The sequence below is a fragment of the Haliotis rufescens genome, unplaced genomic scaffold (genome assembly GCF_023055435.1).
Source record: "Haliotis rufescens isolate VD_foot unplaced genomic scaffold, xgHalRufe1.0.p SCAF_5, whole genome shotgun sequence".
In the NCBI taxonomy this organism is placed as follows: domain Eukaryota; kingdom Metazoa; phylum Mollusca; class Gastropoda; order Lepetellida; family Haliotidae; genus Haliotis; species Haliotis rufescens.
In genome coordinates, this window is record NW_025964223.1 from 38,350,557 (window position 1) to 38,376,007 (window position 25,451).

At 40.5% G+C, this 25,451-nt stretch overlaps 1 protein-coding gene across 4 annotated transcripts; it reads left to right on the top strand.

Moving 5' to 3' along the window:
• The first annotated feature begins 11 nt into the window (after positions 1-11).
• LOC125373122 (coiled-coil domain-containing protein 83-like) lies at positions 12-23,882 on the top strand. 4 transcript variants are annotated; one of them, XM_048383993.1, is made up of 12 exons: positions 12-141; positions 2,853-2,989; positions 4,660-4,744; positions 7,949-8,117; positions 8,364-8,531; positions 8,845-8,936; positions 9,866-9,934; positions 10,700-10,821; positions 12,401-12,543; positions 14,540-14,644; positions 21,454-21,527; positions 22,269-23,882. In XM_048383993.1, exons 2-12 carry the CDS (start codon positions 2,883-2,885, stop codon positions 22,443-22,445), a joined length of 1,311 nt encoding a protein of 436 aa, XP_048239950.1. In that variant the 5' UTR covers positions 12-141; positions 2,853-2,882; the 3' UTR covers positions 22,446-23,882. The 4 variants fall into 4 exon arrangements, with proteins under 4 accessions (XP_048239950.1, XP_048239952.1, XP_048239953.1 ...); XM_048383995.1 differs by having other exon boundaries at positions 12,401-12,534; XM_048383996.1 differs by having other exon boundaries at positions 12,401-12,525.
• The last annotated feature ends 1,569 nt before the right edge of the window (positions 23,883-25,451 follow it).

Sequence of the window (25,451 nt, forward strand, 5' to 3'; positions counted from 1 at the left end):
TACGAAACTGGGGACTACTTGTAGTCAAAATGTTGGCTTTGCTTGTACTCGTTGCTAGTCCAAACAAACATGGCGGCGTAAACGCAGATGTTCGCTAGACGTTTGCATCAGCTGTACATGTAACTGCTACGATGGAGTAATGTACGTATTTCTTCTGTATCCCAATATAGATGTTACAGGACAAAACTGAATAAGTACATTATTATTCAGCCAATCACATTGCTGGAGATTGAGCAGATGACCGCAAGGTGTGATGGTGTCTATCTTCATCTTTCTAACAGCAACAATCTAAAATAACAATAGCTTTAAACATGTGAAATTAAATAGTATGTTTGCACTTTCGTAAATATTGTAAATGCCCATTATATATTTAGTCTTCTAAACGTCACTATGCACTCGTCATACAAAATGTACTATACACCCAATGATCATCTGCAAATAGCCTAGCCTAGCCTGAGCAATGAGAAGCATTCAAATAATAGCAGCTTTCTAAATTCTCTGATTTCGCTGCAGAAATTCTGTATACCATTAAAAATAGTATGTTACACCTTGTTCTTAATCATTTTCCTAGCAATGTTACAGAGAATGTGATCATGTTGATGGGTTGTCAAAAAGTAAACTTAGGTCCTCAGTGATCCATGAAAACACCCACAGCAAATAGATCAACATACCTGTCATTTGTCACTTTTAGGCCACTAGTCCTTATAATGATAACATATAGCAAAACCCTTAAAAATGGCATATTTTTTACTAGTCCTTATGATTCCTTAATTATTTGCCAGTTTGGCAACGACTACAGGACTAGGGCCAATTTCTAACGCAGAGGCGAAATCACATGTTTGTCACCGAAATTGTCCCTTATCATTTCATAAAGGTTATCATTTGTATGCAAAAGATAGGCCTTTGTTAAATCGTGAAATCTCATCATCGAAACAATCAGGTTACGGTCTGGGACATCAAAATCGTCCGATATCAAATGTACCATAATACCTCTTTCCTTGGACGTCAGGCGTTTATTAATCACGCCAGAGCCGTTGACCCGGCATGTATTCAAGACCTGGCTTTTCTTTGCGACCCAGCGTGTAATGGAGGAAATATTGATGAGTTTTACAGTTCCTATGGGTGATCGATCGGCAGACATTTTATTTATGGATTGATATGTAGGCTATCGATGTATTCATATGCTGGGTTTTGGTGTGAAAAGGCTTAATATATTTAAAGGAGATTTCTGTTGCAAAAAGGAAACCTCTTTTTAACCAAGCAGAATCAAGCATTCTTCAATGTCATGGTAGAAGTTATCCATAGGTTAATTCTGAGTTGAAAATTTTAGTGTCTACCGCTGATTCACTGAAACAAACGATAATTAAAGTAAAATATAACATTACAAAATAACTTTATTTATATGACAACATGTTGTTCACAAACTTTTTGTGATCGATATTCATTGCCATCTCTGTCAACCACCAACGTTAGGTTTTGTCACGAAGGGATTTGGACGACTGTGTCAGGGACACAGTTGTCACATTTCTTTCACATGCTTTCATCGAATGCAGTGAAATCTTGAAACTGACAGGTGATGGGTTAAATGAAGAATCCCTCGTGTCAATGCTGGCTCATCTGCAGCCTAAAACATGGCTGTACAGTCATATTCCAGTCACAGAACAAACCAGATGACTATTGGACATCAATATGACATCACCTAACAGTAGGTGTGATAATGGCCCTTCATCAAGCTATATGAAGGCATTATCAAGTGACACTGGCCCGCTCATTTCTGATAACAAGCGGGCGGTTTAATGATAATTCTATCCATTTTAGCTATAATGTTGTCATCTTGCCTTGTGTTACTTGTCTGAGGCACAGAGACTGTCCAAAACAACATTCACAGCCATTGACAGTAGAGATGAGTGACACATCCAAGTCCGGGGTGGAGAGGCCTTATTTTTGAAGTTGTATTATTTACTAGGGGTAATGGCTAACTAACTAATAAGACTTACACATTTAAAATACTTAGTAGAATGTTAATTAATAAAGTTTGTTTGAGAAATAAATTTATTAAGTATTTTTTAAACTCTTTCTACAACCTGTCACTCCTACATTGAGAGATGACATATGTGATTTCCAAAAAATGATTTGGTGAGTCCAAGCAGTGCACAACAGTTTGCAATGAAATTAAAACACATATCTTTGGACTCAATTTGTAGGGTTATTTGTCAACTTCTTTCTTAAAAAAACATGTGCATATTAGTGTTCAACTTTAGTAATATTTGTTACATTAATGACTTACTGTGACCCCTTTTCAGAATGTTGTAAGAGAGCGGACCTTAGTACCTGTGTAGGTACACACTGCTTTCATATCTCTCTGGTCGTCATGGGGGGCACAGGTGGCCCAGTCGTCTATGGCACTGGGTTTGCCCCGATTATGTTTCTAGGTTTGTCAGTACCATATCCATGCTCATGGGTTTCACCAAAGTGGTAAACATCCGAGACCTGCATCCCTTCGGGCTGACACGCTGTGATATAACTGGAATAATGTTAAAAGCGGCGTTAAACCCAACTCACTCACTCACTCTTGTCGTCATGGTAAAATAGAGATAAACCTACTGTTTTGAAATTTGATGTAGTCCAACTGTAGAGTAAATACCTCTTATTCAAACATTTGAAACCTGAGCGCCAAAGCGCTCCATAAAATCATGTCTATCCATGCACGCACTCGCACACACACATGGGATGTTAGTGACTAACTAAAATACATTATTCTTAGAACAGTACTTTCTGTATTAACAGCAGGTTTTTTTTATAAATGAAATGCAAGGACCTGTCTTCTTTCACAGTTTGGATTTGATTTCCAGCACCCCTGGCCAAAAAAGTAGTCTTTCAATATGGGTAAGAAAGGGAAGAAGGGGAAGAAAGGGAAGAAGGGGAAGAAAGGAGGGAAGAAGAGCAAGGAACCTCAGATGACAGCAAAGGAAGCTATCCTGGGATATCAGTGAGTTTTAACTCATCACACAGATTCATGCAACCAGAATTAACTTTTAAGTTCTGAACAGTGACAACACTCCTTTGCAATGATAAAGTGTGTGTTCATTCTATATCAGTCTCTACACTTGTTCAGGACTCAATGACCCCAATTGTGTTTCCAGGTCTGTCAGCACCATACCCGTGCTCGTGGGTTTCACCAAAGTGGTAAACATCTAAGACCTGCATCACTTGGGTCTCTCCTCCACATCCAGCTGACACCAAATTCAATTCGTGCTGTTAAACTTGTGATATGTCAAATACAGTCAAGCATAAACAATTATGTGGTTTCAGTCGTTACTGAATACTGTAAATCTAGAATGTTTTGCGATCATTTATAGTTTAAAAATCCCTGAGTGACACTGAGTTCCCCTTTCATCATGCCGCTTCCTACTAATCAACTATAACACAACATCTGTAATAATGGATGACAACATTGATATCATGTGCTTTTAAGTCCATGATCAGGTACTGTTGTATCTGGGGCGGTCGGGTAGCCTAGTGGTTAAAGCGTTCGCTCGTCACGCCGAAGACCCAGGTTCGATTCCCGACATGGGTACAATATGTGAAGCCCATTTTTGGTGTCCCCCGCCGTGATATTGCTGGAATATTGCTAAACGCGGCGTAAAACCATACTCACTCACTCACTCACTGTTGTATCTGAATGAGAAAAACGATTCAGAAACTATTTCAGATTTCATTAGCCAGATGCTGTCAGAAACATTTCCAGCTGCAATTTGGACTATGTGGAAGCTGGTATGGGGAGTTTTTTTTCATCTAGGTTTCATCAACCTCTCTGAATATTAAGTATTTTAAGTCACTTATATTTCAATCCTGTATTTGCACTGATAAGGGTCCCTGTTTTGTCAGCACCATGTATGTGCTCATGAGTTTCACAAAAATGGTAAATGACAAAAGCCATATAAACAACACATACCTGTCTATGTGGCCCCACCTCTGTATTAAAAGAACACATACCTGTGTATGTGGCCCCACCTCTGTATGTAAAAGAAAACAAACCTGTCAATGTGGCCCAACCTCTGTATGTATAACAACACATACCTGTCTATGTGGCCCCACCTCTGTATGTAAAAGAACACATACCTTTCTATGTGGCCCCACCTCTGTATGTAAAAGAAAACAACCTGTCAATGTGGCCCCACCTCTGTATGTAAAACAACACATGTATACCTGTCTATGTGGCCCCACCTCTGTATGTAAAACAACACATGTATACCTGTCTATGTGGCCCCACCTCTGTATGTAAAACAACACATGTATACCTGTCTATGTGGCCCCACCTCTGTATGTAAAGCAACACATACCTGTCTATGTGGCCCCACCTCTGTATGTAAAACAACACAAACCTGTCTATGTGGCCCCACCTCTGTATGTAAAACAACACATACCTGTCTATGTGGCCCCACCTCTGTATGGAAAACAACACATACCTGTCTATGTGGACATGTCTCTGTATGCTGTAGCATCATAAGAGTTACCTCCCTTGGACTATAAGTCATGAGTTATTAACTGTTTTGTGATGAATATTTTTTCAAGCACTGTAACATGTAGTTAGTTTTCTTGCCATGAAATATGATAATTTGGCATAAATATAAGAAACCATAATGTTTTCTACTCCAGGATCAACATTGTGGAGAAGAAATTAGAGGATGTGTCCTTTGAGATCCGTGGCTGGGAGGAGAAGAACAGACGCCACCTTGAGAGGGTAGGCAACTAAAACAATCGTCTGTCTCTGTGTCTGTTTAGTTAATCTATTCAAATATCATACATGTATTTCCATTACAAACCACATGAATACCAGACACTCTAGCTCATCATTTAATTGTTCCCAAGCACCTGCAAGGAAAATGACTATATGTGACCAACCATGAGTCTCATCATCATACGGGACCTTATAGGTGAAAAATCACAGTATGACTTCTTATTGCATTTTAAAATTACAGTATCTTACGAATACAAAAGTGCAAATTCATAAGCTTCAATTCATATTTATTACAGAGATACATGGCATTAAACATTTGGACTCACTTTCTGCAGTACCATTTTCAGACTTGTTACTGACATGTATGCTGAAATGTTTTGTAATGAAGTTTTTATTACATTGCAAACTTACAAGCAAAAGATAAGACTTTTAGGGAAGTATGTTGACGTCAACGTTTTTCTTTATGACATCAGAGCATAATTGCATCCTAGCACCCATAATGTCCCTTTTCTCCAGGTGGGTCATATATGTGTGTTCTCCTCTTTCTTTATTGTATGAAATATACCATATACCATCTATCCGAGGCAAGGGAGTTAACAGACTCTAAAAGTCCACTTCACCGTTTGCTAGACTAAGCTGTGATTTTTAGGTTCAATCTAAGTGCCTCCAGTGGCTCTTCTGAGTTCTGTCCCTTTTATGTCCCTCCTATTGACCAATCGTATTCCACCTCTCATATCACTTGCTTTTGCATTAAAATGTGCATCAAAATTGTGGCGACCAGGGAAGATGACCTGACTGATAATCAAGATCTATATTGTAATAAAAAGGGTCTTACTTCGTGAAGTGCATCAAATCTTGTGAGCACCTTGATGAAAAGATTTGGAAAATATCTGTTGATGCTAACATGCTTTGCAAATCCTACAATTGATCGAAATCTGCACTTCAGTTTATGAACCGGATGTCAATTTCATTACCCGATTTTGATTGAACTATGCATAGGCTCATTAGTCTAGGCAAAATATAACTCCATAATTTCAGCATAGTTCATCAAGGGTGGAAACTGGACTTTTACTGTCAGATAACTCCCTTGCCTCGGGAAGATGACCATATACAAAGTCCAACCAAACATGCACTCTTTAGGTGAATTACATCCACCAATATGGACAGATACCATGATCAATTTGTTATAAAAAATATATGCCAAAAAATAGAATGCCACTACGTCACATTTGTTATACGAGTAATACAAGTCATAAACGTGACCCACCATCATAGTATCTTTGGCACACAAGAATACAATTCACAAGCTCCAATTCATATTTATTACAGAGATACATGACATCAACATTTGGACTCAATTTCCAACTTATAACTGTTTATACAATAATTTCAGTTTTTGGAAATAATGTCTGATGAATTGAAAGTAGATATGTATGCTGAAAGGTATTGAAATAAAATGTTTTTATTACATTACAAACTGACGAGAGAAAAATAAGATATTTTTGTGCATTATGCACACATGGCAATCTTCACTGAAGTAAGTTGATGTCAAACGTCTTTATGATGTCACAGTACAATTGTATCTAAGCACCCATAAGGTCCTCTTCTCCTTGTAGGTCCGAATCTTGATTGTAGGCATTAGGGCTGCAACGAATACACTATGAGGTGAATGGGATTCATATCACGAATATAGAGTAACGAATACGAATATTAATGCACTCATACAATAAAAAGTCAGCTGTTGATTGTAGCTGTATGGGGGTTGTCAAGGGTTTGTGATGCATGTGTCCAGAGGTATTTTGGAGGTGTAGCTGTATGGGGGTTGTCAAGGGTTTGTGTTGCCTGTGTCCGGGGGTATTGTGGAGGTGTAGCTGTACAGGTGTTGTTAAGGGTTTGTGTTGCCTGTGTCCGGGGGTATTGTGGAGGTGTAGCTGTACAGGTGTTGTTAAGGGTTTGTGTTGCCTGTGTCCGGGGATATTGTGGAGGTGTAGCTGTACAGGTGTTGTTAAGGGTTTGTGTTGCCTGTGTCCGGGGATATTGTGGAGGTGTAGCTGTATGGGGGTTGTTAAGGGTTTGTGTTGCCTGTGTCCGGGGATATTGTGGAGGTGTAGCTGTATGGGGGTTGTTAAGGGTTTGTGTTGCCTGTGTCCGGGGATATTGTGGAGGTGTAGCTGTATGGGGGTTGTTAAGGGTTTGTGTTGCCTGTGTCCGGGGATATTGTGGAGGTGTAGCTGTATGGGGGTTGTTAAGGGTTTGTGTTGCCTGTGTCCGGGGATATTGTGGAGGTGTAGCTGTACAGGTGTTGTTAAGGGTTTGTGTTGCATGTGTCCGGGGATATTGTGGAGGTGTAGCTGTATGGGGGTTGTTAAGGGTTTGTGTTGCCTGTGTCCGGGGATATTGTGGAGGTGTAGCTGTATGGGGGTTGTTAAGGGTTTGTGTTGCCTGTGTCCGGGGATATTGTGGAGGTGTAGCTGTATGGGGGTTGTTAAGGGTTTGTGTTGCCTGTGTCCGGGGATATTGTGGAGGTGTAGCTGTATGGGGGTTGTTAAGGGTTTGTGTTGCATGTGTCCGGGGATATTGTGGAGGTGTAGCTGTATGGGGGTTGTTAAGGGTTTGTGTTGCCTGTGTCCGGGGATATTGTGGAGGTGTAGCTGTATGGGGGTTGTTAAGGGTTTGTGTTGCATGTGTCCGGGGGTATTGTGGAGGTGTAGCTGTATGGGGGTTGTTAAGGGTTTGTGTTGCATGTGTCCGGGGATATTGTGGAGGTGTAGCTGTACAGGTGTTGTTAAGGGTTTGTGTTGCATGTGTCAGGGGATATTGTGGAGGTGTAGCTGTATGGGGGTTGTTAAGGGTTTGTGTTGCCTGTGTCCGGGGATATTGTGGAGGTGTAGCTGTATGGGGGTTGTTAAGGGTTTGTGTTGCCTGTGTCCGGGGGTATTGTGGAGGTGTAGCTGTACAGGTGTTGTTAAGGGTTTGTGTTGCATGTGTCCGGGGATATTGTGGAGGTGTAGCTGTACAGGTGTTGTTAAGGGTTTGTGTTGCCTGTGTCCGGGATATTGTGGAGGTGTAGCTGTATGGGGGTTGTTAAGGGTTTGTGTTGCATGTGTCCATCAGGAGTGTGGGCGTACATAGCAGGGTGTGTTTAACCCAGGTTGCAAAGACAATTCAGATTATTTCTGAGTGAGTTATCCCCCTTGACTTTTCCAGAATGAGAAACTAAAGTCGGAGCAGCTACTGCTAGTGGAACACCTTCTCAAGCAGGCCAAGGATGCAGAGCGGTTCTTTGAGTCGGAGGAGATCAAAAACAGAGAAGATGTAGTCCTGGCCATGAAGAACATGTGGCTGCTTCGGCGGCAGCGAGAGAAGGAACTCGAAGGTGGGTGGGGCGTATTTGTTGCCTAAAACTGGTCATTCAAATTCTCCATTATGAAAAAGCCTTTTGTTCTCAGTAAAACCAAAATCAGATTTCCAGGGAAAGGTTTGTTTTATTGCTTTATATATATTTTTAAAAGACTGGTGTTTCTTTAATTCAACTCTTGAATATGCAACCAGAGAGCGGAGATATTAGTACAAGCTTGTGAGGCATGTTTTCTATTACCAGATCTGACTTTCCTATTTGCAGAGAAGAAGAGTGCAATAGCCATGGAACAAACTAAGATAGAGGGTGTGTCAAAGGAGGTCCAGTGCTGGTCGTGGTACCGGGACAAGGGCAAGGCCGAGCACGAGAAACAGATCCGCATCCTGGAGCAAGAACTGCAAGACATGCAGAACAGCTTTGACGAGATGGCAGGTATGTACTTCAACATCTACAGTTGGGGCACTGGTGACCCAGTGGTTGCAAGTGGCATAATTTGCTATGCAGAGTTGCTCCCCTTCACCAAGCCAGGATAAACTGGCTGTTGATTACCTTGTGAGGTACCCTGCCTACCTGTACCTCATTCCATGTGATGTAACCCTAAGACCACATATTTATGTCATGCACTGGGACCAATGAGATGTGATTGCACTGGGGTTGGTGTGGTTTCAAGGGGCTTCAACTGATAGTTTCCTGTGTCCTGTGTCCTGTGTTTTAATGAGCACCCATCTGTCCCTCTCTGTTTCAGCTCATCTGACCAAGTCTCTGGAGAAGTCCCGAGCTGAGGTAGATAAATACACAGAGGAGACTCTGGCCAAACAGAAGGATCTGGCTTCAGAGGTAGGGACATACTGGCAACACTGAAGGATTGCAACAAGTAGTGTGGATCTATTTTCTCTTTATTATTATCTCTTTATCATATTAGTGTGATGTGGGAGAGGTATATAAAAATGGATACTGTCTGTCGGGCCAATGAAATATATTAGAAATGTTGTAATGTTTGCAAGGTTTCTTAATGATAAGTGGGGCGGTCGGGTAGCCTTGTGGTTAAAGCGTTCACTTGTCACGCCGAAGACCTGGGTTCGATTCCCGACATGGGTACAATGTGTGAAGCCCATTTCTGGTGTCCCCTGCCATGATATTGCTGAAATATTGCTAAAAGTGGTGTAATATCAAACTCACTCACTTACTCACTCTTAATGGTAAGGAGGACATGAAAATGCACGTTATCAGATCATAGAATGATTGCCCTTGTTTTTCTGAAATGTGGACTTACTGAAAAAACAAAGATATGTAAGAGAGATGAGAGAATGAAAATTACTGGATCAAAGAGTTATTGCCCTTAGTTTTTGGAATCTTGACTTCACCTCATACTCAATGTCGTTGGCAGTGTGTTTTTGTATTGAAACATGCAAGGGGTGTTATATATGTCAGACTGACTGATCTGCTACTACCATAACTGATATAAGGGCCTAATTTTTCTTTCAATTTGGAAGCATCTGTGGACCAAATAAGGAGTTTTGAAGAGTGGGGATGCTCCAAAGTCTTTAATGCTCTTTTGATGGGGGGGGCGGTCGGGTAGCCCAGTGGTTAAAGCATTCGCCCGTCATGCCGAAGACCCAGGTTCGATTCCCGACATGGGTACAATATGTGAAGCCCATTTCTGGTGTCCCCCGCCGTGATATTGCTGGAATATTGCTAAAAGCGGCGTAAAACCAAACTCACTCACTCACTTTTTTGATGGGTGATGCAGGTTTTTTTGCTTACAGAAAGCCATAGCCCACATGGACAAATACAGTCGACAGGAAGTGCTGGACAACGACTGGCTCAAGCGTGAGGTGGGGCAGCGGTTCTTTACACTGCATCTCACACACAGTAGCTGGAGAACTTTATATGATAAATAGCCTTAAGGATTTAGAAACTAACTCTATAAGTTGTTTGAATAGGCAAGTCTTTTTGTATACATTGACACTGCTGGATTTGGGGGTAAGTTTTGTTTACTTATTTTCTTAGTCAGTAGAGAGTGGTATATAGTAAGACACAAGAGGCCAAATGTAAAAAAATGTCCAGATATGATCTTCCCATTTGGCACTTATAACAAACTAAGTGTACAGGTAAGGCTACACTTTTAGAGGTTTTCAGTAATTGTTTGTCTAACAGTGGAAATCTTTGACCGAAGCTGATTTTCTGAGACAATTGAGGATAAAATCAGTACAAACATGCAGTAAAAGCTCCACTCATTTTAGCCACACTGATGTATTTGATCATGTCAGAAGTCAAAATACTCCAAGCCTAAGAAAAACAAAAGGCTAGTTCTCAGCCACTTTTAAAGGTTACATTGCCATTTTAATTTGACCATGTTGACATTTCTAGTGGGCCAAAATTGTTTTCCTTCTTAATTCTTTCCTAATATCACATCTCAACATAAAATGTTTGACAAGATAAGCACATTTGCAATTAAATACAGCATTTAACTTTTCTTTTATTATCTTGTAAACTCAGTCACTGTAACAGACAACATGATAGAATTTGTTCTGCTTTTCACAGATTGTCTTTGAATTTATTATTGTGTGAGCCTGATCTTGTGTCTGTGCCATGTGCAGGTGATGATCCACCAGCGTGAGTCGGAGGAGTTGCACAGTGTCGTGGAGGACCTGGAGAAGTACAACCTCCATGTCATGAGTCAACTGTTTGAGTGTACCGTAGATGATCTGAAAATATCCAGGTCAGTGGCTACACTAAAGGAAACTTGGAAATTATTAGGACAACTAATGTAAATAATGTCTAGGGTAGAACTCATCTCCTTGCAGTGTATTATGCTTATAGTAACCATCAGCATGTAGATTGTGTTGCAAGTATGGGAGAAAATAAGATGGAACAGCATTATACACAGATTTCACTACCAAGATACCTGGAATCCATTAGAGTTGTATGTGCCTCTCATGCTGTGCTTTCTCGACAGGTTCTGTTTAAAAAAACAAACTACAAGTGAGCCCTCTCTGAATTATGATAATCCTTGTTCATGTTGAAAAAATCATAAAATTTGTAAAGTTTGGTTCAAATCTCTCAATGTTCCTTTCTATTGCCCTGAGCACTGGACCCTACAGGCTACTGCAGCTGTAGAGTCATTCAGGAAGATATGTCAGCCCCTTACTCTGCCCATGTCAATTTAAAGAGAATTAGTTATCATTCATGGTAAGGCCAAACCAATACACTTCCTGTTTTCTGGACAATCTGGCAATCTACCCCAAATACTTATCCCAGTACTGTTCAGGACATAACCTTGGTTCATTTGTTCACTTATGTGGTTAATCAGCGAGAATTCTCAAAATAGTATCCACAATGATTATGTTATTATTGAAATTATTCATATCTCTTCTTTGAAATGGGGGTGGTCGGGTAGCCTAGTGGTTACAGTATTCACTCATCATGCAGAAGACCGGGGTTTGATTCCTGACATGGTTACAATGTGTGAAGCCCATTTCTGGTGTCCCCTGCCATGATATTGCTGGAATATTGCTAAAAGCAGCGTAAAACAATACTCACTCACTCATTTCTTTGAAATGAAACTTCAGTCTGCTGAATTGTTTTAGCATAAAGAGGGTGGAAGATTTCAAACAGACGATGGGACTGGGACAAGGGACACTTGAAGAACTATTTTGCACATTTATTCCTGATAGGAGACTTCACATTACTATATAAAAATGTCCCAATGTTTTCAATGATACCAAGGTTAAAACCAAAGCGAACACAAAATTTTGTAAAAAAGTTTTAACTTGTCTGAATTACATCATTGAAGGTCGTATGCATTTAATGTTAGGAACCTTTTCAAATTGTTAAATTTGTGCAAATTGATTTCAGTAATATCTTCAATATCTTAATTTTAACTGAGTATAAATTTGATTGGCAAATAACAGCGCGATGGTAAATTATGAACCATTTCAATAAATTTATTATCCAAGCGCTAAACAGAATAAAACCCATTTTTCGAGGTCATTATGTCAGTTGCAGGAACATAAACGTCAGGGTTAATCTAACATTTCATTTTATAAAATTTGCAGGAAACAATAAATGACTTATAAATATTCACCAATCCTAATTTCAAGTGTTTTTGTGGAATATTTTCGATATACGAAAATCAATTTAAGGGTGTCCTTTGACTACACACCTGTCGAATGAGTTCGCCTGTTGCATTGAGAGCCTTAAGCATGTTAAGTGACCTGTCATGACCAAACTAAGAGTTTGCAATTTTACAATCAATGAAAACAAGAAATACATATTTACCTGCTACTGCTTGCATCCAGGAACTTCTATCTGACCCAGTTTGCTGACAGTGAGAACCTGGAGGAAACTGGGATCCTGGAAATGGATCTTGCCAGTCTCACCTTCCCGGAAGAAGAGGACAAGATAGACAAGAAACCTTGTCCAAGTGAGAGAAGTGAGAGAGGTAACATGTCCTAGTGAGAGAGGTAACATGTCCTTGTGAGAGAGGTGACATGTCCAAGTGAGAGAGGTAACATGTCCTAGTGAGAGAGGTAACATGTCCTAGTGAGAGAGGTGACATGTCCTAGTGAGAGAGGTGACATGTCCAAGTGAGAGAGGTGACATGTCGGAGTGAGAGAGGTAACATGTCCTTGTGAGAGAGGTAACATGTCCTTGTGAGAGAGGTAACATGTCCTAGTGAGAGAGGTAACATGTCCTAGTGAGAGAGGTAACATGTATATGTGAGAGAGGTAACATGTCCTAGTGAGAGAGGTGACATGTCCTAGTGAGAGAGGTAATGTGTCCTAGTGAGAGAGGTAACATGTCCTAGTGAGAGAGGTAACATGTCCTAGTGAGAGAGGTAACGTGTCCTAGTGAGAGAGGTAACATGTATATGTGAGAGAGGTAACATGTCCTAGTGAGAGAGGTGGCATGTCCTAGTGAGAGAGGTGACATGTCCAAGTGAGAGAGGTGAGAGAGGTTACATGTCCTAGTGAGATAGGTAACATGTCCAAGTGAGAGAGGTAACATGTCCTTGTAAGATAGATAATATGTCCAAGTGAGAGAGGTGAAAGAAGTTACATGTCCTAGTGAGATAGGTAACATGCCTAAGTGAGAGAGGTAACATGTACCTGTGAGTGAGGTAACATGTCCTAGTGAGAGAGGAAACATGTCCTAGTGAGAGAGGTTACATGTCCTTGTGAGAGAGGTAACATGTCCAAGTGAGAGAGGTAACATGTCCTAGTGAGAGAGGTAACATGTCCTTGTGAGAGAGGTAACATGTACATGTGAGAGAGGTAACATGTCCTTGTGAGAGAGGTAACATGTACATGTGAGTGAGGTAACATGTCCTAGTGAGAGAGGTAACATGTCCTTGTGAGAGAGGTAACATGTCCTAGTGAAAGATGTAACATGTCCTAGTGAGAGAGGTAACATGTCCTAGTGAGAGAGGTAACATGTCCTTGTGAGAGAGGTAACATGTCCTAGTGAGAGAGGTAACATGTCCTTGTGAGAGAGGTAACATGTACATGTGAGAGAGGTAACATGTCCTAGTGAGAGAGGTAACATGTCCTTGTGAGAGAGGTAACATGTACATGTGAGAGAGGTAACATGTCCTAGTGAGAGAGGTAACATGTCCTTGTGAGTGAGGTAACATGTCCTAGTGAGAGAGGTAACATGTCCTTGTGAGAGAGGTAACATGTACATGTGAGAGAGGTTACATGTCCTAGTTAGAGAGGTTACATGTCCTTGTGAGAGAGGTAACATGTCCTTGTGAGAGAGGTAACATGTCCTTGTAAGATAGATCATATGTCCAAGTGAGAGAGGTGAGAGAAGTTACATGTCCCAGTGAGATAGGTAACATGCCTAAGTGAGAGAGATAACATGTCGGAGTGAGAGAGGTAACATGTCCTAGTGAGAGAGGTAACATGTCCTTGTGAGAGAGGTAACATGTACATGTGAGAGAGGTAACATGTCCTAGTGAAAGAGGTAACATGTCCTAGTGAGAGAGGTAACATGTCCAAGTGAGAGAGGTAACATGTCCTAGTGAGAGAGGTAACATGTCCTAGTGAGATACCCAGTCAAGACTATCTGATCAATAATCATAATGTTTATTGTAATAAAACAGGTCTTACTTCGTGAAATGCATTGAATCACATGAGCACCTTGATTGAAAACATGAAAAGATTTGGAAAATATCCGTTGATAACGTGTCCTTGTGAGAGAGGTGAGAGTTGGCACATGCTTTGCAAATCCTACAATAGACGGAAATCTGCATGGCAGTTTATGAACCGTGTGTCAATTTTGTTATGCGATTTTGATTTGACTATGCCAAGATCAGCAAGTTCGGAAACTGGATTTTCATAGTTAGTTAACTCCCTTGCCTCGAGAAGATGGATATAACCATGATATGGTTGACTAGTGCAAAACATTGACTGACTCCCCCTCCCCATCTGCTCTAGTGCGACCCATGAGCGCCACCCAGAGGGCTGTGGAGCAGAAGGTGTTCACCCTGGCCACATCTGCTGTAGATGAGGTGGATACAGATGATGAGGAAGGTTCAACAGGTGGGTACACAGTGTTAGAAGTTGGCACTAGTCCTATAGTCCTTGCCAAACTGCCCATGAGGACTAGTATAAATTTGCACTTTTTAGGGGATTTGCTATATGCTATCATTAAAAGGACTAGTGGACGGAAATTGTTAGTTTCTATCGCTGGTACACATACTGGGCAGACCTTCATGGCGGGGATTAGTCGGGGATGAGATGTGTCTCATTACTGGATGAGGTATAGCTGACATCCAAAACTTGATAATTTATTATGAGACAGAAGATGTTGGTGATCCAAGACTTCTGCCATTAAACCTTAATTTTCGACAAACCTTCCCAAGAATTTTGTTTGTGAGGATCACAGTGCAGATTCCGTTCCTCCTTGCTTGTCTCTGACAGTAACAGGGAATTGTGGACCAAACCTACTTCGTATTTGTATTTGGATAGTATCTGGCCGATTTAGTTTATCATCATACCCATGTGGTGTAATGTGTATTGTCATATGTGTTGTGACAATGCATGTATTGATAAAAAATAAGTTCCCTACCACTTAACACTCAGCAAGGTCAATTTTACTAAATATAATTGAGTAAATTCTCTTAGTTATTCCATTGGTTTGGGAATACCTTTTCTTAACAACTCACCCTGTAGCAATTTCAGTTTAGAACTGGTTTCCAGACACCTTTGATTGTTGTACAAGGTCGATCAGGGTTGGGGACTTTGTTGGGAGTGTGGATATTTAGTTGGTGTATCAATCACTGGATTGTCTGTTTCAGACTTGATTATTTATAGGCTGCCGTCATAATAATATTCCAGCTTTAAATGCTGTGTTTAAAAACAAAGAAAGAAAACTTAATGCAGCAGTACGTGTCTAGCTGCAAGCAGACAACAGAAGCTACTGTGTCATTCAGCGGCCAATATACCCATGAAGATCTAGGTTAGACTCGGTCTTCAGCAACCCATGCTTGCTGTAAAGGTAAAAGGTGACTCGTCTTGTCGTAAAAGGTAACTAACAGGATTGGTTTGTCAGGCTTTCGTATTTGGTTGATGCATGTCCTTGTATTCCAATTGCATAGATTGATGCTCATGATATCTATCGCTGGATTTTCTTGCCCAGACTTGATTATTTACAGACCGACATTAAATAGCTGGAATATTGATGACTGCTGTGTTAAACAACAAACAGAACAAAAACAAAATCAATGGTGAATATTGTCTTCCAGATGGCAGTGTAGCGTAAAAACCTTGAAACAATCTGATCTGTATTAAAACAGATATAAAACATCATCTAATAAACAGATAATACATACAGTTCCTACACATACTGATATAGTAGGTGGCATTGTTGTAGGTACACTGGCTATGGAGGTCACATCCTAGCTATAAACAAGTATGTGCACTTATACAAGATATATGTTTGTCTTTCTATTACCAAGCACATCCACTAGACAGACAATATACACAGTTATAGTGCCAAAGGTGAGGTATGAGACATGAGAGTGGATTGAATGGCCGTGGATTTTCAGGTGCTAGTGGGCTGCTAAGATGCTAGTTAATTACATGTAAAACTAGCTTTGCCAATTTGGATTAGCAGCTGCCACTGTTGGCCTAGGGCAGCTATTGCTGACCAGAACTGGTAGCATATTATATTATAAAAAATGTACCGTTGCTTGGCAACTTGGCTACCGCTGCCTGGCTCAATTAGTAAAACCAGCTACTGCTGCCGGACCAAATGTCAACTAACGCTGACATGACGACTACCGCTGCTGGACCAATATATGTGTTGTAATTGGCTGCCCAACTTACACTATTTTACAATTCAACGGCTGACAAATTTGGAAAGACACGGTTCCCCCTGAGAACCAGGTAACCCCGGAAAGGTTCACGCTGAAAAGCAGGTAGTAATTTGGAAGCAAGTTATTGAGATATGATGCTATAGGACCAGCGAATGCTTGTAACATGTATATAAGATTTGTGACACAAAAATACACAACAGAAACGTTTTTCTTTCAAATCTCGGATTTATATAATTCATAGTCCAACTAAAAGTGAAACAGCATTGTGATAATTGTTAACTGGTTGGCGAGAAGTTGTCTCTTCCCTCTAATTGGCACATCTAGGTTTTGGAACTTCTTCTTCTTCGAAGGTATCAAAATACCTGGATTGTGATCGCGGTATTATCCAGCTCAACCTGCAGTATATCAATGAATATGTACAGATTTGGAGACAAGATTTGATTTGTTGACGTCGGCCCACTTCCCAGAGACATATTAATGAGCTTTGTGACAAAGTCATCTTTGGCGTTAATAGTGGTCGGACATCCTCTTTGGGAACATTTCCAATGAATGGAAATATGACATTCGGTCTTAATCATGAACTTGTATCCGACAAAAGCTAAGTGCTGACCCATGGAGAAACGGGCAGAAGTCTTACCAAAAGATTATGTCCTGTCACGCAATTATATATATTTTAAAAGTTTTCACACCGTACAGTGTATGTGCATATATTTCAACAATTAGTTGTGTCTATCTATTTTGTGAGATGTTCACCAATTAGTTGTCAAATCCTTATTCAAATATTGTCTCACCAATCACCACACTCAAATGAATTGGTACCTGCAACAATAGCTGCTGGACAACTTGGAAGACCCCCAATGAACCACCAGGCAGACTGGGCACTGGCCCCATTGTTGGAATTGCGCAGCACATCAATCATGGGGACAACTTCACCTGACATATTTTGTCGTCTGTTTTAGGCCATTTTCCTTTTTCAAATTTAATTTGATCAAACATTTGTTATAATGTATGTCCTAAAGTATTAAAATCTGCAAATTTGCAAAGTTGACTTTACATGCCCTTTAAAGCAGTGCAGTGTGCTGACGTACTTACAGATAAATACTGCTACTATTTTCCTAGAATATTGGGAATACAGTTAATGGATAGAATATAAACTACTAACCTTGGAAAATGATCCAAAGAGCCAAAAGATCCAGAGATCATATCCTTGAGATTCACAATGGTGAGCAGAATAAAAAAATGTGTGTATCCTTCAATGAATATGTACTTAACCGCAAAAGGAAACCCGATTTCATCTGACAAAAAAACATAAGTGCAAACGCAACCTCACAAAAGTCTGTGGGAGCGGTTGCGAACATTCCTTGTGCAAATCAAGATGCACGTGCAGTAGAAGATAGCTATGGGTTTAAAAGCTACCTCATTAGATTCATACAGTGGCAATGGTGAGATTAACTGCCAATGAGAGACAACAGGCTGTTGGAAGATTGAAAGCTGATCAGCTTGCATCGGTTGTCGCAAATCCTATGCGCCACGGAAACAGCTCGGCAGATGATCCGCACCCACCAGCGACCAATCAGTTCCGACACTGCACCATCAACAGCAACATCTTTTGTTGGTAGTTCTGCCCAAGTGCCCATCCTCACAGATTGTATCCCAATTGCGTGGATCGATGCTCATGATGTCAATCACTGGATTGTCTGGTCCAGACTCGATTATTTACAGACCACCATCATATAGCTGGAATATTGCTGAGTGCGGCGTTAAACAACAAAGAAAGAAACAAACAAACAAACAGACCGACATGGTCAGGTATGACTTGGATGGGCAATCCAGTATCAACATTGGCAACATCAGCATTGAGGAACGTCATCTTCTCTGATGAAAGTCATTATTGTGTGTTGGCGCAGGATGGTAGGGAAAGGATCTAAAGAACTGGACCTTTGGTCTTCCAAAATATTGGTCCAGGCAGGGGTATTGGTGTCACATAGCAGCGCTATATTGACCAAGTCCTCAGACCTTACGTCTTTCCCTTTTTCGCCCGTCACAAACGCCACATATTCAAGCAAGACGACGCTCGTCCCCCATAAAAGTTGAGTCAACAGAGACATCCTACAGCAGCATAACATCACCATGCCCTCAGTCTGGATTTGAATCCAATAGAACACTTGTGGGACACGATCCAAAGACGTCTGAATGACCTCCAACTAAGGCCAACAACTGCAGCGGAATTGAGTGAATGTTTATATACTTATAGATATTGCGTTTCTTTTGCGGTTGAGTGTATGTAAAGTGACTCCAAGACATTCTGAGGGGTCCGTCGCTGTATTGCAGATATAATGCCGTTGTGACAATAAATTTTAACTCACTCACTCTGAAGGGTCCAGTGTACAGCTCAGCTGAGTACCCAAGTTGGCTGGAAAGACAAAAGAATTTGAGGGGGAAGTGCTTGGCCTATTGTGATAGTGCACAGGGTGTGAATATTACAAAATAATCTTGCAAAAGCATGCTTAGTGAAAGGGTTGTTACTTTTGTGAAAATTTGAGATAGGCTAAGCAATATAATAAAACAACTAAAACTATGACTTACACAAGCGCAGACACTTATTTCGATAAAACTAAAAATCTGTTACTGCTACAGTGCGGTCATCTGATGCTCACGCTGGCAAAGGTATGGAAGTATAAAAAAATCGTCAAACATGGTGCAACAATATATTGATACAAAATGAGTTGTGTCCATTTACCAGTAAATATACCTTGTTTCAGGGCACTGTGGTACTGTTGAATCGTATGCTATTCAGAGCACCAAGGTACTGTTGAATCATACCCTATACAGGGAACTGAGGTACTGTTGAATCATATGCTATACAGGGCAAAGAGGTACTGTTGTATCAGATCCTATACCGGTCAGTGAGGTACTGTTGATTCATACGCTATACTGGTCAGTGAGGTACTGTTGTATCAGATCCTATACTGGTCAGTGAGGTACTGTTGATTCATACGCTATACTGGTCGGTGAGGTACTGTTGAATCATATGCTATACTGGTCAGTGAGGTACTGTTGAATCATATGCTATACTGGTCAGTGAGGTACTGTTGTATCAGATCCTATACTGGTCAGTGAGGTACTGTTGTATCAGATCCTATACTGGTCAGTGAGGTACTGTTGATTCATACACTATACTGGTCAGTGAGGTACTGTTGAATCATACACTATACTGGTCAGTGAGGTACTGTTGAATCATACACTATACTGGTCGGTGAGGTACTGTTGATTCATACACTATACTGGTCAGTGAGGTACTGTTGAATCATACACTATACTGGTCAGTGAGGTACTGTTGATTCATACGCTATACTGGTCGGTGAGGTACTGTTGAATCATATGCTATACTGGTCAGTGAGGTACTGTTGTATCATATCCTATACTGGTCAGTGAGGTACTGTTGAATCTTATGCTATACTGGTCGGTGAGGTACTGTTGATTCATACGCTATACTGGTCAGTGAGGTACTGTTGATTCATACGCTATACTGGTCGGTGAGGTACTGTTGAATCATATGCTATACTGGTCAGTGAGGTACTGTTGTATCAGATCCTATACTGGTCAGTGAGGTACTGTTGAATCTTATGCTATACTGGTCAGTGAGGTACTGTTGAATCTTATGCTATACTGGTCGGTGAGGTACTGTTGAATCTTATGCTATACTGGTCAGTGAGGTACTGTTGAATCTTATGCTATACTGGTCAGTGAGGTACTGTTGTATCATATGCTATACTGGTCAGTGAGGTACTGTTGATTCATACGCTATACTGGTCGGTGAGGTACTGTTGAATCATATGCTATACTGGTCAGTGAGGTACTGTTGAATCATATGCAATACTGGTCAGTGAGGTACTGTTGAATCTTATGCTATACTGGTCAGTGAGGTACTGTTGATTCATACACTATACTGGTCGGTGAGGTACTGTTGAATCATATGCTATACTGGTCAGTGAGGTACTGTTGATTCATACACTATACTGGTCAGTGAGGTACTGTTGAATCTTATGCTATACTGGTCAGTGAGGTACTGTTGATTCATACACTATACTGGTCGGTGAGGTACTGTTGAATCATATGCTATACTGGTCAGTGAGGTACTGTTGATTCATACGCTATACTGGTCAGTGAGGTACTGTTGAATCTTATGCTATACTGGTCAGTGAGGTACTGTTGAATCATATGCTATACTGGTCGGTGAGGTACTGTTGAATCATATGCTATACTGGTCAGTGAGGTACTGTTGATTCATACGCTATACTGGTCAGTGAGGTACTGTTGAATCTTATGCTATACTGGTCAGTGAGGTACTGTTGAATCATATGCTATACTGGTCGGTGAGGTACTGTTGAATCATATGCTATACTGGTCAGTGAGGTACTGTTGATTCATACGCTATACTGGTCGGTGAGGTACTGTTGAATCATATGCTATACTGGTCAGTGAGGTACTGTTGTATCATATGCTATACTGGTCAGTGAGGTACTGTTGATTCATACGCTATACTGGTCGGTGAGGTACTGTTGAATCATATGCTATACTGGTCGGTGAGGTACTGTTGAATCATATGCTATACTGGTCAGTGAGGTACTGTTGATTCATACGCTATACTGGTCGGTGAGGTACTGTTGAATCATATGCAATACTGGTCAGTGAGGTACTGTTGTATCATATGCTATACTGGTCGGTGAGGTACTGTTGAATCATATGCTATATAGGCCACTGTGGTACTGTTGAATCATACACAATACAGGCCACTGTGGTACTGTTGAATCATTGTTTAGGTGTCATAGTTTGATGAGGTACAAGTCTTCTGACGTGCTGCTGACATAATGCTGAAAATATACTGTTGACCTATAATTTGAAGACTGTTGACAGTTTGCGGAGATGCCGCTGACATACTGCTGAGATGAGATAATACCAGACCTTTCACTCTGATGGATAATGAACACCATATTACTTTATGTAAAGATCTTCTACTGACTGTTTCAGATGGAGCCTCCACACACACAAGTCAGGGCAGTGAGCTTTTTGAGAACCTCTTCTATGAAGAGGAAGATTTTACTGTAAGTTATTCTCTGGAGATGATGATATATTCACAGGCACAGGTATTTACAGTTTGCTGTGCAGAGTTGTATCCCTTAGCCGTCCCAGGAGCCTATGATCATGGGTTTGAAATCTGAGATTCACCTTGGGTATGATTCTTGGAGGCTTCAGCATCATGCTTGTAGTTTTGGGGTTCACTCTGCTTTAGCGAGTGGTAAACTTCTGAGACCTGCAACTTTGGGCTTTTCTCCCACATTAAACTTATGTGCTGTCATATGACTGGAATAGTTTTAACCAACTGTGCCACTTAACCAAACTCACTCACATTTTCTTTTGCCATTGGGTATATTATTCTGCTATTGTCATCCATGATGCCAGTCTACAGACCACTGTAAGCTGCTTCCTGTTTGTTCACCCACCCTCCTCCTGGGATGGGGCAGTCGGGTTGTCTTGTGGTTAAAGCGTTCCCTATTCACGTTGAAGACCCGGGTTCGATTCCTGACATGGGTACAATGTGTGAAGCCCATTTCTAGTGTCCCCTGCTGTGATATTGCTGGAATATTGCTAAAACCAGCGTGAAACCATCCTCACTGACTCCTCTTGTGGTTAAACTGTTGCTCATCATGCTGATGGCCCTGGTTCAGTTCCCCACATGGGTAGGATGTGTGAAACTTACTTCTGGTGTCCCCTGCCTTGAAACTGCTGGAATATTGCTAAAGCATCACAAAACCTAACTCACTCACCCCGCCTTCATCCTGCAGGACTATCTGCAGCTCGGCCCGCTGGAGCTGAAGCTGTTGAACATCACTGGCACCCAGATGCCCATCCACAAGCCGTACCAGCCCACAGACGAGGAGCTGCAGGCACTCAAGTGTAATCCCGAGGAATGGCCCGTCACACAGCCCATGCTCAAGAGTGCCATCACTCACACAGCATAGCCCTAGCTGTGGGGCATGCTGGGTGGGGCACGGGAGAGGATCATGGGTGGGTTATTGTATGATGTCCTAGGGTAAGGGACAGGGTAATGTGTGTGCAGTAATGAGATCAGCTTGGTGATATTTCATCTCATGTCACATGGCTTCTGTTTATGGTCTTACAGCTCATGTTTTCTAAAGCCCTCACAATGGGATAACAGTGCCACATGTTTTGTAAGGTATGAATGTAAACTGTAACATTCTTCAAGACTTTTTTGCCATAATCTCTGTCAGGCTATTTTTTTGTTTCATCCAAAAGTGGAGCAATTTTTAGTTTTGCTAGAACACACTGTCAAAAGCATCTCAGCCAAATACCCAAATATTGTTCAGCTACTATCATAGAAATATAATACTCACCTTAAAACTACTGTGAATTATGAATATGAATTTGATTCACCAAACAATCTGAGGAGGTAGTACTCAGATATCATGGGAAGTGTGTGGACTGACACTGAAAATCAAACTTGACCAATTATCGGTAATAATGTGTTGCCAGTTATTATCTTTATGTACCTATATATATGTTTACACTGAGATATTTATGTACTTTTCTTCCCTTCCATGTGTATACTTTTTTTGCGTTGCTCAAACCTAAATGACACACTAATTACACACTTGCCAGTAACTTGTATTTCATTCTTGTGTAAATTATTCTTATACTAGGATAATGATATGTCTTCCCAAATTGTTGTTGTTAAGAATTTTATTATACCCGCCAGTTTTCATCTTCTGATGGATTGATCAGTGTGATACACCCAACTAGTATGTGTCTGTTTTATTCAGTTGTTTCCATGAAACTCTAAATTTAGTGAAAAGAAATTTTGAAATGCAACTGTGATCAACTAGTGGTATAGTGTCTGCACAGTTAGTATGTAAGTCACATGTAGTCCATATAATGATTATAATTACATTTCCGTTATCAATGTATAAGATACATTTGACTTTTGAATGTATGCTCTCCAAAATGAAAATATTCTGTTTAGGTGATGAAAAAAATATGACAAAATAAATTCTTACTCTGACATTAAACCATTTACTGAGTAAAATTGTCTCATAACTAGAATACATTAAATGTTTGACATTTGAAACAGTAACAAATGTTTTTATATTTCAATGGTGTAAGAGGCTCAGATTTGTAGACTAGACAATCTAAGAACTTAAACATGTTAAAGACTGACTGCAGATCTACATGTGTACTGTTCCTGGCAGTTACATTATGATTCATCTGAACCTGATGATTCTGTACTGTTTACTATTATGTTGTATTATTGCTATCATTATGCAAAGTCAGAATTACTTCTATATCAGTACGTGTGTCTGTTAATTAAAAGTCATTGGTGTGGAGGAGAGATGGTATTTTATGGATTGTTGAATAAATGTGAATAAATGTGTTAGATAGATGCTTTGTTTTCTGTTAATGTCATTTACTATGTATCATCAAGAGTTTACTCAAATCACTATCATAAAGAGTTTACTCAAATCACTATCGGAAAGAGTTATCTCAAATCACTATCTATCATGAAGAATTTACTCAAATCACTATCATGAACAGTTTGCTCAAATCACTATCTATCATGAAGATTTACACAAATTACTATCATAAAGAGTTTTCTCGAATCACTAGCTTTCATGAAGAATTTACTCAAATCACTATCATGAAGAGTTTACTCAAATCACTATCATGAAGAGGTAACTCAAATCACTATCATGAAGTGTTTACTCAAATCACTATCATGAAGAGGTAACTCAAATCACTATTATGAAGAGTTTACTCAAATCACTATCATGAAGAGTTTACTCAAATCACTAGCATGAAGAGTTTACTCAAATCACTATCGTAAAGAGTTTTCTCAAACCATGAGCATGAAGAGTTTACTCAGATCACTAGCATAAAGAGTTAACTCAAATCACTAGCATGAAGAGTTTACTCAAATCACTAGCATGAAGAGTTTACTCAAATCACTAGCATTAAGAGTTTACACAAATCACTAGCTATCATGAAGAGTTTACACAAATCACTAGCATGAAGAGTTTACTCAAATCACTATCGTAAAGAGTTTTCTCAAATCATGAGCACGAAGTGTTTACTCAGATCACTAGCATTAAGAGTTAACTCAAATTACTAGCATGAAGAGTTTACACAAATCACTAGCATGAAGAGTTCACTCAAATCACTAGCATTAAGAGTTTACACAAATCACTAGCTATCATGAAGAGTTTACACAAATCTGTGACCCTCCTGCTGTGGAGGTCATACATCCACGTCTTCTCATCTGACACTGCACTGTGTCCCTCCTGCAGATGAGAGGACGTGGATGTATGACATCCACAGCAGCAGGGACACAGTGCAGTGTCAGATGAGAGGACGTGGATGTATGACCTCCACAGCAAGAGGGACACAGTGCAGTGTCAGATGAAGGGTCGTGGATGTATGACCCCCACAGCAGGAGGGACACAGTGCAGTGTCAGATGAAGGGTCGTGGATGTATAGACTCCACAGCAGGAGGGACACAGTGCAGTGCCAGATGAGAGGACGCTGAGTTTAGTGCCGCGCTCAGCAAGATTCCAGCTAATAGTATACTGAACAACAAAAGTGCCTGTAACATTGAATAAGATTTAATGCAAAGTTATGTTTTTTACCAAATCTGAAACAATTTCGGTTTGTAACAGATAAAAGACTCCTGTAAGTGTTCTAATGGTTTAATTTGCCATACTGACTTCAGAAAATGCGTGATTTCATAAAAAAATCATGAACATGCCAAAATGTCAATTTACAAGTCAATAGCGTGTGTGTCCACCTCTGGTTGCCATGCAAGCAACACATCTTCGTCTCAAGGAATGGACCAGGCGTCGCACAAAGTCCTGTGGGATATCTGTCCATATCTGCTGGAGCATGTTTCGAAGTTACTGGAGTTTCTGTGGAACTAGTGGTTGACGTCGAAGACGCCGATCCATCTCATCAGCATGGCT

Excerpts from the sequence above, each read along its gene's own strand:
- LOC125373122 (XM_048383993.1), top strand. The coding sequence starts at position 2,883 with ATGGGTAAGAAAGGGAAGAAGGGGAAGAAAGGGAAGAAGGGGAAGAAA. Across the intron at positions 12,544-14,539 it reads AAGTGAGAGAAGTGAGAGAG|TGCGACCCATGAGCGCCACC; the intron begins GTAACATGTCCT and ends CATCTGCTCTAG. Across the intron at positions 14,645-21,453 it reads TGATGAGGAAGGTTCAACAG|ATGGAGCCTCCACACACACA; the intron begins GTGGGTACACAG and ends TGACTGTTTCAG.